This window comes from Bos javanicus, chromosome 5 (genome assembly GCF_032452875.1).
Source record: "Bos javanicus breed banteng chromosome 5, ARS-OSU_banteng_1.0, whole genome shotgun sequence".
Classification (NCBI taxonomy): domain Eukaryota; kingdom Metazoa; phylum Chordata; class Mammalia; order Artiodactyla; family Bovidae; genus Bos; species Bos javanicus.
The window spans coordinates 46,938,222-46,950,677 of record NC_083872.1 but is presented as its reverse complement, the minus strand read 5'-3'; the positions used below and the strand labels follow the sequence as shown (position 1 = coordinate 46,950,677).

Sequence of the window (12,456 nt, the reverse complement as noted above, 5' to 3'; positions counted from 1 at the left end):
AGTGGCTCTTCAATGGATAGTCATGCCCCAGGTATCTATGTACTAAATTCTGTAGGAAGGACATAGGAGGAGAGCTTGCCTTTATCCTCAACCAGTGGACTTACATGCAGTGCTAAAATAATAGCAGTATGAGATACTAATATGAAAGGCATATTCAAGATGCTTTGGAAGCATGGAGAGGTTCTGACTTGTTTGGTTTCTGCAACTGATTACTTGATGCTTAAAACAAGAAAATAAGAGAAATATAAATTCTTGGGCTTATGAATTGAATGAAGTTGGTGTTAGATGGTAGGAAGAAAGGATCACAGTTGGCAAATGTGATATGTTGGATAGAATTTCTATTGCTGGTAAATCATGGGATTCTTGTTAGGAACAGACTCCTAATTAGCTTTTTTATTACAAGATGTGTATTTGAAGGGTTTGCCAAGGGTGGGGGTCAGGTGAAAGCATCTTGAGTTTCATGATACTATGAAGAAAATAAATGGGAAGAAATTAGAAACTGCCAGAAGCTTATTAACCAAGAATTTTTTATACTCTTATTTGTATACTACTTATCTCTCTTTCTGTGTTTTTTTTTTTAATCTAGGTTAATTTTTTTTTTTTTTTTTCTTTTTGTGTTTCAGTCTTGGCCCTTTAGTGAGTAAAGTGAAAGAGTACCAAGTAGAGACAATTGTAGATACCCTCTGCACTAACATGCTTTCTGATAAAGAACAACTTCGAGATATTTCGAGTATTGGCCTCAAAACAGTAATTGGAGAACTTCCTCCAGCTTCCAGTGGTAAGCAAGAGTGTTTTTTCCTTCTGTTTCCCTTTTATAAATGGAAGTGTTTCTCCTTTAATTTTTTTTTCCTCCTGGTCACAGAGAGAGAGAGAGAGAGATGTATTTACCCCTGAAAGATCTTTGTAAATATCCCTTTGAACAGTGAGGGGAAAAAAGTCTATAGAGTCTTATTTTTGCTTAAAAATAAATTCAGTTATTTTGATTGAATTTAAGTATTTTTGGAATGCCAGTTCTGAAAATTTTTGGTGTTGGAACTTGATTTTATATCATTGCATGTACAGTGACTTGCAGAAAAGAGTCAAACCAGTGTATGCAATGGGAGAAAAGATACCCAAAACCATGAGTTATTTTGATTAGCTTTCCATTTTCAGTATTAATTTTGCTTTGCATTAGAATTTATGGTGTAAAACTTAACACTATTAAGATAGCTATGAAAGATTTCAGTTTACTAGTATCTTTAATTCAGGCTGAGCCTTTTATAACTACTTACAATTTTAAAAAGTTTAAAACAGTTACAGTTAATGAATTTGTCAAGTAATTAGCTTTTGATCTCCAACAGAAATTTTTATGTAAGTTTTAGAATTGGTCTTGACTACTAAGCTATTGGCTTAAATTAACAGTCTAAAGTTACTGTCTCATCTGCAAATGGAGTGCAATTACTCTTTCATGGAAATATGTGTATTGGTAAAAATGTAGTCTTAGTATGTAGTTTTCATTCATTTACTTAATATTTATTAATTACTGTGCTAACTATCATGCTAGATGATGCATGTATACTATTTCACTTTGTCCAAACGTTAATCCTGTGGGAGGTCTTAATACTGTAGATTGTTGATAAGAGAATTGAAATTCAGAGAGATTAGGTCAGTTCATCCAAAGTTTTGATTAGCTTGTTGGGTGAAGAAGATTCATACACATTATTTTCTAACCCAGAGTTGATGGGCTTTTTTTTCCTCACTGTATCATGTCATTGTTACTTTACCCTTACTGAATTAGTTACTTCAAAAACATTTCACCAACTCTTGAGTATGTCATTTATAGTTGTATTCAGTTCAGTTGCTCAGTCAAGTCCGACTCTTTGTGATCTCATGGACTGCAGCATGCCAGGCTTCCTGTCCATCACCAACTCCTGAAGCTTGCTGACTCATGTCCATCGATTTGGTGATGTGCCATCCAACCATCTCATCCTCTGTTGTCGTCCCCTTCTCTTCCTGCCTTCAGTCTTTCCCAGCATCAGGGTCTTTCCAGTGAGTCAGTTCTTTGCATCAGGTGGCCAAAGTACTGGAGTTTCAGCTTCAGCATCAGTCCTTCTAGTGAATATTCAGGACTGATTTCCTTTAAGATTGACTGGTTGGATCTCCTTGCTGTCCAAAGGACTCTGGAGTCTTCTCCAACCCCACAGTTTAAAAGCATCACTTCTTTGGCAGTCAGCTTTCTTCATACTACCAACTCTCACATCCATACATGATCACTGGAAAAACCAAAGATTTGACTAGATGGACCTTTGTTGGCAAAGTAATGTCTCTGCTTTTTAATATGCTGTCTAGGTTAGTCATAACTTCTTCCAGGTTAGTCATAACTTCTTCCAAGGAGCAAGCATCCTTTTATTAGCTATATTGATAATTTTCCTCATTTTTTCCCCTCATTAAAACATGTTTGTTTTTAGCCGATTTCTGGCTCTAACAGGAATTCTGTTAACCATGCAGATTTTTACTTTCACAGTTTCTTTTTCCTTTTTTTCCTCTCTCTGGTCAGTAACAATATAGATCTACTTTAAAATATTAATAACCTTTTTGATGAGTCTCCTGGAACAACATTTCTACTTAGATTGGAAAGGATCTCATTAGGTTACTACTAAAGATGACTCAAGTAGAGAAAAATGTTATGTGCTTTCCAGTTTAGAGTTGTAAACATTATAGCTGCTAATAGCTCCATAGCCAGCATTCCCACTGGTGCACAGAAATAGTTGTGCAGTGTGAGTTTACTGAATCAATATTGTTTTCCCTGTTTCATGCACTCTTCTGCAGTTATCTCTAATTCTTGTTTATGTCTAATAACTTATTTTATTGAAAAACAGCCTATTTTGAAACATTTTTCTGACATGGATCTCTTGAGTCAGTTTTTAAATCAAGTTTAGAATTGCTGAATATTTAATAACTAGAATGAATTTAAGGTGGAATTCAACATACTCGCCTTGAAGTTATGGTTCCTTTTTCATACAGGGTCTGCATTAGCTGCTAATGTATGTAAAAAGATTACTGGGCGTCTTACCAGTGCAATAGCAAAGCAGGAAGATGTCTCTGTTCAGCTAGAAGCCTTGGATATTATGGCTGATATGTTAAGCAGGTAAACGTGACTGTGGTTTCTATTACTTATATACAGATATTTGCATTTATTAAGAACTCTTTCTGATAAATATAATAAAACTTGGTCAAATTATTCATATTTAAATTGTTTTATAAATGTGTGGTTAGGGGTGAGGGAAGAAAAAAGCTAATTATACTCACGTAATATTACATAGCAAGCATATTTCTTGTAGCTTGAAAAATAATAAAATTTGTAATTTAAATATTTCAGCACAGTTTTTATATTTTGTTTTACCCTTTATTTTCTTGAATATAGTTATCATTTGTGGCTAATTCACTTGAACTTGAAAGTAATCAAGTGCCTTCATATGGTACAAATACACAGTAAAAGTGAAGAGCTATCCTAGCACACAAAAAGCTTATACTTCACTATAGGAGATAAGACAAATGGCTGTAATGTAAGGCAGAGCTGGACTAAATATTAACGCAGAGTATGGTGTATTTTGACATTTAAAATGGAAGGAGCCATGAAAGTTTGTTATGGAAACCACATCTGGATTTAGTTTTGCAAAGTGGTTAGAGCACAGATATATGTGCTTAAGGATAAAATATATCAGAATATATGAGTAGTCTTGAGTTGGGAAACATTATATTCTAGTATTCCAGAATATAGAATGAATAGAAGGTAGTTGGAGATCATTCTGATTGATTGGAATCTTATTAATTTGATATGTAGTGAAAATTCAGTTAGACCTTTTGTCCTCTGTGTGACTTTATCACTAGCACTGCACCGGACACAGATATTTGACTGCTGTTGAGTCATTGAACTGCACATGTGAAATGATTTGAGAGAGAGGAGTTGAACCAACAAAGTGGGTTGAAACTGAGTGTATAGATTTGTAGAGAAAAGACAATAGGGAGAAGAAGTAATCGAGAGATGGTCAGAAGGCAGAAATTGTAATAGTTCTTGGACATTTTGAATTTATTTGTTTTCTTCTCATTTTGTTTTAAGGCAAGGAGGACTTCTTGTTAATTTCCATCCTTCAATTCTGACCTGTCTGCTCCCCCAGTTGACCAGCCCTAGACTTGCAGTGAGGAAAAGAACCATTATTGCTCTTGGCCATCTGGTTATGAGCTGTGGAAATATAGTTTTTGTCGATCTTATTGAACATCTGTTGTCAGAGTTGTCCAAAAATGATTCCATGTCAACAACAAGAACCTACATACAATGTATTGCTGCTATTAGTAGGCAAGCTGGTCATAGAATAGGTAAGAAATATTTATATAATTAAAAATTTTCTTTAAAACATATTAATGAATATTTATAAGAACCAATATGCTTTTCTTAGGTGAATACCTTGAGAAGATAATTCCTTTGGTGGTAAAATTTTGTAATGTAGATGACGATGAATTAAGAGAGTACTGCATTCAAGCCTTTGAATCATTTGTGAGAAGGCAAGTTTTAAAGATATCTATTTTTCAAATATTTTTTCTTAAGAATAGAATAATAAGATCTAGATTTGGTGGGTGAGGAAAAATGGATTATTTTACTCACAGCTGGATTGAATTTTGGATTTCAGATGTTTTAATTAAGTTTTAAATAATAAGTGATAACAATACAGTATTTGAAGTGAGTATCATCTTTATTTTAAAATACAGTCATCACATTTATTTTGAAATGTTTCCTCCTTACTGTTAGAACTTAAAGAACTTGGGAAAAGTATATATAATTGTCTTCCAGTTGTCTTAATGTGGTTTACCAGAACAAATTAATGATCTGGTCAGAAATATATACTAGTGAATTTTGTATCTCTTTAACAATTTTTGAGATCTGTTATATTTGCTAGGGCAGTGATTCTCAGTTTGAAAACCTTGGTTCTAATAATAACTGCATTTATGTGTGAGAAGATCATACTGGCTAAGTAGCGAGATTGTCCCCCCCGTCCCCGCCCCCCACACTCCTGGCTAGAATTGACAGCATTGTAACACAGTGTTTTGTGACTTGACTGTTGGCTGTTTGTAGTAATAGTAAGCAGTTTTCACTCATGGTTTTCGATAAGTAGCTTTATAGTCATATAAAATTGCTAAAAATTGTGGGGTTCATTTCTATACCTTTAATTGAGAAATACTTATTCTTGGGCATTTACTGTACGTTCTGTCTTCTGAACATTAAAGTTATAAGACCAAACCTAAATTAATGTACCCTGCCATTTTTACCAGTAATGCTAGTTACTGAAGAATGCATTTATTTGGCCTTTGTGTTATAGCTGTATGTTGAAAAGATAGACTGTGTGCAGATCTCTCTTTGTATGACCCCACACTAACCATGTCATATCATTTATTGTAAAAATCATCCTGACTTCAAAGGTGTTAAGTGGTGGTGGTGGTGGTAGGAGGGAAGAGTTCATCTTAAAATTGATTAAAAAAGAGTAATTTGAAAAGTAAATGTTTTAAAACGTTAAAGGGAAGACAATCTGCTAATAAAGTTGACAGATACTGAATCAAGAAAATAAGTACAATTATTCAAGGTAGCTTTTGTTTTTTCTACAGATGTCCTAAGGAAGTGTATCCCCATGTTTCTACCATTATAAATATATGTCTTAAGTATCTTACTTATGATCCTAATTATAATTATGATGATGAAGATGAAGATGAAAATGCCATGGATGCAGACGGTGGTGATGATGACGACCAAGGTATTTCAAATTAAGTAGGATTTGTTATATTTTCATGAAAGAACTAATTATAGATGGAGATGATTCTTAGCCCCAGAATGTACTGTTTGTTTGCTTGCTTATAATAGTGAAAGTGGAAATAACCACAGTATTCAACAAGAGCAAGTTGATTTAATTACGGGGCGTCCAGCTATTGAACTGTATGCAACATTTTCAAAATCATGTTCTAGGTAAACGTTTGTTAAAGCGGTTAATAAGTTGAATGAAAAGTAGATAACAAAATTACTCTGTCCCAATTTAATTTTTTTAAATAAGCTAAAAAAAATGTTAGTGTTTTTCTCTTGGCAAGCACTTATCAGTGATTACACAGTGTTTTTGTAAGGAGGGAAATGAATAAATTGTACCTATAGATATCTATAACATATTCCTAGCAGTTTGGTTTGTTTTATGCATCCGGGAGTTGGTGTTGGACAGGGAGGCCTGGTGTGCTGCGATTCATGGGGTCGCAAAGAGCCGGACACAACTGAGCGACTGATCTGATCTGATCTGATGCATAGTTACTTTTAATGAGAAATTTTAAGTATTATTTGAGGCTCTACTTAACTTTCATGATTAATCCAAGTATTTCTGAGGTTCCTGAGATTGATGTCATTGTGCTGAGATTTGTGGTATTTACTGTGGAAAGGAGTAACACATCAAAGGCACAGGGTTGCTCATGTGTAGTTGTCTCTGTTCTATTAAAAGAATCATAATAGCAATGTTTAAATAAGTTATTGGGTTTATGTGTTGGTGGATTTCCTGTTAATTATACTTTTTAAGTTTGATTCTTTGAATGATTTTAGGTAATGCCTTTGCTCTAAAGTCTGTAATTTCATCCATTTGAAAAAAAAAAGATACAAAAACTCTCTCTTAGTCTCATTTTAGACTTTCAACAGATACTGCTCAGTTTCTCTGCACTATAACAGAACTCCTCAAAAGAATAAATGCTCTCCAACTCCTTTTTCCCCCTTTTGTTTTGAATCCAGTTTTGCAGTGATTGCTAGTGACCTCAGATGTTTGACTTAGCTTGTTCCTCAGTTTTCAGCAGCACTTCTTTATTTAACTGCCACGATATCAGATTCTCCTGGTTTTAGTCCTGTCTTTGTGATTACTCCTTCTCTTTCCCTATGCTGATTCCTCTTCATCACCCTGATCACTAAACTGTGGAGTATTTCTGGGCTTAGTTCTTGACTTCTCTGTTATGTTCTTATAATCTTGTTGATCTCATCTAGTCTTTTGGCTTTAATATCAGTATGCTGAAAACCCAAACTTTATCCCAGATCTTTCCTGTTAATTCTAGGTTCATATATGCAAAACTGCTTAATTGATACACTGCCTAGATGTCCAGAATATCTTCTTCCCAGCCTTCCTCCACTGACTGGTTATTAACCTGTTTCTTCTTTAGACTTCTCCATCTCAGAATAGCACCTCTATTCTTAGTTTCTCAGGCCAAAAACTTTGGGGTTATACCTGATTACTTCTTTTACATACCTCCCTCATCCAGTCTCCCATCTCAGGACTTTCCCATACCGCATACTCCTATTTCCCTTTTTAGCATTCTTTCTTCATTACACCTAATATTTTCTGATACCTAATATATTTTTATCATAGTGTTACTGTAACTTATATAACCATAATTTTAGTTATTAGGCTATTTAATTTTTATAACTTTTTCAATAAAGTATATTTCTATAAAGTTATTCCCATAGTTGGGTTGCCATTGGAAATGTTTACATTCTCTAAAAATTTTTACTTACTTGCTTTAAATAGTCTACTTGATAGTGCCGTGTAATTTTTCTTCAAATCAAATGCCTTGATTTAGCAGTATTTGGTATAAGTGAGATGGAGTTGTTAATACTTAAGCTTAGAATATTGTTTTAATGTTTAGCAGGAATTTGGAGAAGCTAGTGCTCTATTCTGTGGACAGAATTTTATTGTTGTAACTGAGAAAGTATAGGTTCTTTAAGCTATATTAAGATAATATTTTAATAAGTTGAGAATATGCATATTTGTTCCTAATAGCCCATCAACAAATTTAATGGAAAGCCATGTAGCCACAAAGAAAGCTAATGTCAGGATTCTTTTTTACCCCTGAAAAATTAGTTTCACAGTGTGATATGCCATTGGTGACCATTATTTTTATGGTTTATCTTATGAACTCCCCAGTTGTTTGGTTTTCCTGTAGTGTCAAGTGAATCTTTTGAATTGAACTTCTATTCATATTATTTAAAAGGCTGGGACATTTATACATATTTGTAATCTGAAGATGTTTAATGTGTTAATAAATGATAGTTAATAAACAGCTCATTATCCATCAACGAGAAAATGTTAAGTTAAAAACACAATCAGATCATTTTTCTTTAGAGGTTTATTTGTAGATTTTTTAAGTAAACTGCTTCTGGTTTATGAACGAGTTCTTTTTAAATCTGTCTCTGGCTGTGTATCTTAAAAGTTGGAAAATTATCTTAGTTATGAGTATCAATTTATTTTCTGTATTAAACTTTTCTTATGATTAATAGTCTGTTAACATTAAAACTTCTCTTTAGGGAGTGATGATGAATACAGTGACGATGATGACATGAGTTGGAAAGTGAGACGTGCAGCTGCTAAGTGCTTGGATGCTGTAGTTAGCACAAGGCATGAAATGCTTCCAGAATTCTACAAGACCGTCTCTCCTGCACTGATATCCAGATTTAAAGAGCGTGAAGAGAATGTAAAAGCAGATGTATTTCATGCATACCTTTCTCTTTTGAAGCAAACTCGTCCTGTGCAAAGTTGGCTGTGTGACCCTGACGCAATGGAACAGGGAGAAACACCTTTAACAATGCTTCAGAGTCAGGTCAGTTTAAAGTGTGGTTTTGAAAGTCCTGCTAGTAAATGTGATGTTTTAAAATGGTGTTTTTGTATGAAAATAGGAGTTCCAGAACAGCTTTAGAGAAACATTTCTGGGATATGTTTGTATAATAGTTTATGGATCCTCATATAACATTACTTACTTATAATTTATTCTGATTGAAGTTTTCTTGATTTTTCTTGGCTGAACAGTATTAGCTTTAAGATTCAATAAAATATCGTTTATCTTTGATGTATTAATGGAGAAATCTTAGGGCAGTAGAATTGGACTAATTGTGTTCATAGCTTTCTCTTCTAATTTAGAGAAATTAGGACTCTGTGTGTGTTTGTGTATGTGGTCTTGGACAAGTTATTTAAACATTTTATTAAGTCTCAGTTTTCTCATTTGTAATAATGGTTTACTTAAAACTGTCTACCCAAGATGGAAATGATATGCTCTGTTTAAACACACGGTGAAGCCTGCCACACAGGCTTTATATGCCATGTATTATTATTGATATTATTATTGATTTTATATGCCACCTATTATTGATAAAATACATATTTTTTCACTTTAGGACATCTTCTTTAGGATCTAAATATTAGGTCTGTATAGTCCCCATTTACTGAATATTTAGTACACACTAGGCATTTTCCTATCTTATATGTAATCTCTAAAGCATCCCCATGGGGTACATATATGTCCATTTTTATGGATTACAGAAGAGATCTTGAGAGAAACTAAACAACTAAACTAGGACAAGGGATGTACGTGTCATAGCTATCTTGTTTTAAGTAGTAAAAATTTTAATAGATTGTGGTGAACTTAAAAGGTGAACACTGATGATTAATTGTAGAAGAAAAAGAAAGTGTATCCAAGACATAAGTAATTGACTATATGGAAAGCAGATAAAAATCACAAAAAATTATGATGGTGCTATGATGAATTAATTAGATAGGTGTTTTCTTTTGCCTCTAGTTCTCACATCATTGTTCAATATGGTATGTGTCTGTATCCTGCTCTCCTGAAGACTTTTTAGCAAATACCCTATTTAGGTTTCACTAACATTAGAAAGTATAGAAGTGATGTCTTTGACTCCTATTCCTGCTGCTTGTAACTACATTTGAAGTGAGGTTGATTTCATTGTAAGAGCCAACGAAAAGCAAAGACAAAGACCCATTTAATGGTTTCTTTTCTGTAATTTGTCTTTTTTCCTGTAATTGCTTATATGTGCTATTTAAGTTTATAAATTATGTTCCTAAAGTTTTGGTTGAAAATTATTATTTAGATTTCTATTTAGTCTGGTGCATTTCATAAGTAAAATTAATCAAGGAAGACTATTCTGTTGTTCTGTAGAAAGCTAATGATAGCTTTTCTCTGTTTATCAGTATCAAGCAAATATAGTTACAAGAGAACATGCATAGTAGATGGCAACAAAGTTTGTATCGAACAAATTGTTAGCAGTTAGCAGAATTAGGAATTTGACCAGAAAAATTCTTCCATTCGTCCGCATCCCTTGTAATTTGTGTTAAGTGAACTGAGGAAGTACCAATAACTGAACCAGCTAATGAGCACTTGATAATTACAGGTTCCAAACATTGTTAAAGCTCTGCACAAACAGATGAAAGAGAAAAGTGTGAAGACCCGACAGTGTTGTTTTAACATGTTAACTGAACTGGTAAATGTATTACCCGGGGCCCTAACACAACACATTCCTGTACTTGTACCAGGTATGCAAGAAATAGTAAATCACTTTTGGGATTTATTAAGACTTAGATAAGCTTAAATAATTGTTTCCTTGAAAAGAATGACTTGTGACAACTTAATTTGTACATGGAACTAACTTTATAGGAACATTGAATATCTAAAGTTAAAAGTAAAAAGTTTAAAACCAAACCCTAAAATATTTTACTTTAATATTTATCACAGCTTGTGGAATTTCTATTACTTTAGAGATAATATAAAGTGGAAGCTTTAGCAGTCTTTTAGGGATTAGTTTTATATTTTTGCTTTCATAAAGTTGTCATGCATAAAAATATTGGATTTTTCTTTTTTGGTTGGGTTTTTAGGAATCATTTTCTCACTGAATGATAAATCAAGCTCATCAAATTTGAAGATCGATGCTTTGTCCTGTCTATATGTAATCCTCTGTAACCACTCTCCTCAAGTCTTCCATCCTCACGTTCAAGCTTTGGTCCCCCCAGTGGTGGCTTGTGTTGGAGACCCATTTTACAAGATTACATCTGAAGCTCTTCTTGTTACTCAACAACTTGTCAAAGTAATTCGTCCTTTAGATCAGCCTTCCTCGTTTGATGCGACTCCTTACATCAAAGATCTATTTACCTGTACCATTAAGAGGTTAAAAGCAGCTGACATTGATCAGGAAGTCAAGGAAAGGGCTATTTCCTGTATGGGACAAATTATTTGCAACCTTGGAGACAATTTGGGCTCTGACTTGCCCAATACACTTCAGATTTTCTTGGAGAGACTGAAGAATGAGATTACACGGTTAACTACAGTGAAGGCTTTGACACTGATTGCTGGGTCCCCTTTGAAGATAGATTTGAGGCCTGTCCTGGGAGAAGGGGTTCCTATCCTTGCCTCGTTTCTCAGGAAAAACCAGAGAGCTTTGAAACTGGGTACCCTTTCTGCTTTAGATATTCTAATTAAAAACTATAGTGACAGCTTGACTGCTGCCATGATTGATGCAGTTCTAGATGAGCTCCCACCTCTTATCAGCGAAAGTGATATGCATGTTTCACAGATGGCTATCAGTTTTCTAACCACACTAGCAAAAGTGTATCCCTCCTCCCTTTCGAAGATAAGTGGATCCATTCTCAATGAACTTATTGGACTTGTTAGATCACCTTTATTGCAAGGGGGAGCACTTAGTGCTATGCTAGACTTTTTCCAAGCTCTGGTTGTTACTGGAACAAATAATCTAGGATATATGGATTTGTTGCGCATGCTCACTGGCCCAGTTTATTCTCAGAGCACAGCTCTTACTCATAAGCAGTCTTATTATTCCATTGCCAAATGTGTAGCTGCTCTTACTCGAGCATGCCCTAAAGAAGGACCAGCTGTAGTAGGTCAGTTTATTCAAGATGTGAAGAACTCAAGGTCTACAGATTCAATTCGTCTCTTAGCTCTACTGTCTCTTGGAGAAGTTGGGCATCATATTGACTTAAGTGGGCAGCTGGAACTGAAGTCTGTCATATTAGAAGCTTTCTCATCTCCTAGTGAAGAAGTCAAATCAGCTGCATCCTATGCATTAGGCAGCATAAGTGTGGGCAACCTTCCTGAATACCTTCCGTTTGTCTTACAAGAAATAACCAGTCAACCCAAAAGGCAGTATCTACTGCTTCATTCCTTGAAGGAAATTATTAGCTCTGCATCAGTGGTGGGCCTTAAACCGTATGTTGAAAACATCTGGGCCTTATTGCTAAAGCACTGTGAGTGTGCAGAAGAAGGAACCAGAAATGTTGTTGCTGAATGTCTAGGCAAACTCACTCTAATTGATCCAGAAACTCTCCTTCCACGGCTTAAGGGGTATTTAATATCAGGTGGGTACCTAGATTTTCTTATTTAAGAAAATTTTTATTTTTAAAATTTTTTGACTGGAGAAAAATGGGTTTACAGTATTGTGTTGATTTCTGCTGTACAACAACATGAATTAGTCATATATACACACACACACATATATATATATATATATATATCCCCTCCCTGTTGAGCCTCCCTCCCCTCCCTGTTGAGCCTCCCTCCCCTCCCCCCCCCAAATTGTTATTAGTATTTGGTTGCCTGGAAAGATGGCTAATGCTA

At 34.5% G+C, this 12,456-nt stretch overlaps 1 protein-coding gene across 2 annotated transcripts in view; it reads left to right on the top strand.

Annotated features, from left to right (window-relative positions):
- The window catches only part of CAND1 (cullin associated and neddylation dissociated 1), a 34,314-nt gene that overhangs the window by 15,911 nt on the left and 5,947 nt on the right, over positions 1 to 12,456 (top strand). For both annotated transcript variants that reach the window (XM_061416564.1, XM_061416565.1), the window contains exons 3-10: positions 624 to 778; positions 3,004 to 3,127; positions 4,100 to 4,356; positions 4,437 to 4,542; positions 5,638 to 5,783; positions 8,348 to 8,640; positions 10,223 to 10,364; positions 10,704 to 12,197. In XM_061416564.1, coding sequence (XP_061272548.1) covers positions 624 to 778; positions 3,004 to 3,127; positions 4,100 to 4,356; positions 4,437 to 4,542; positions 5,638 to 5,783; positions 8,348 to 8,640; positions 10,223 to 10,364; positions 10,704 to 12,197 — 2,717 coding nt within the window. The remainder of the gene's footprint in view (positions 1 to 623; positions 779 to 3,003; positions 3,128 to 4,099; positions 4,357 to 4,436; positions 4,543 to 5,637; positions 5,784 to 8,347; positions 8,641 to 10,222; positions 10,365 to 10,703; positions 12,198 to 12,456) is intronic.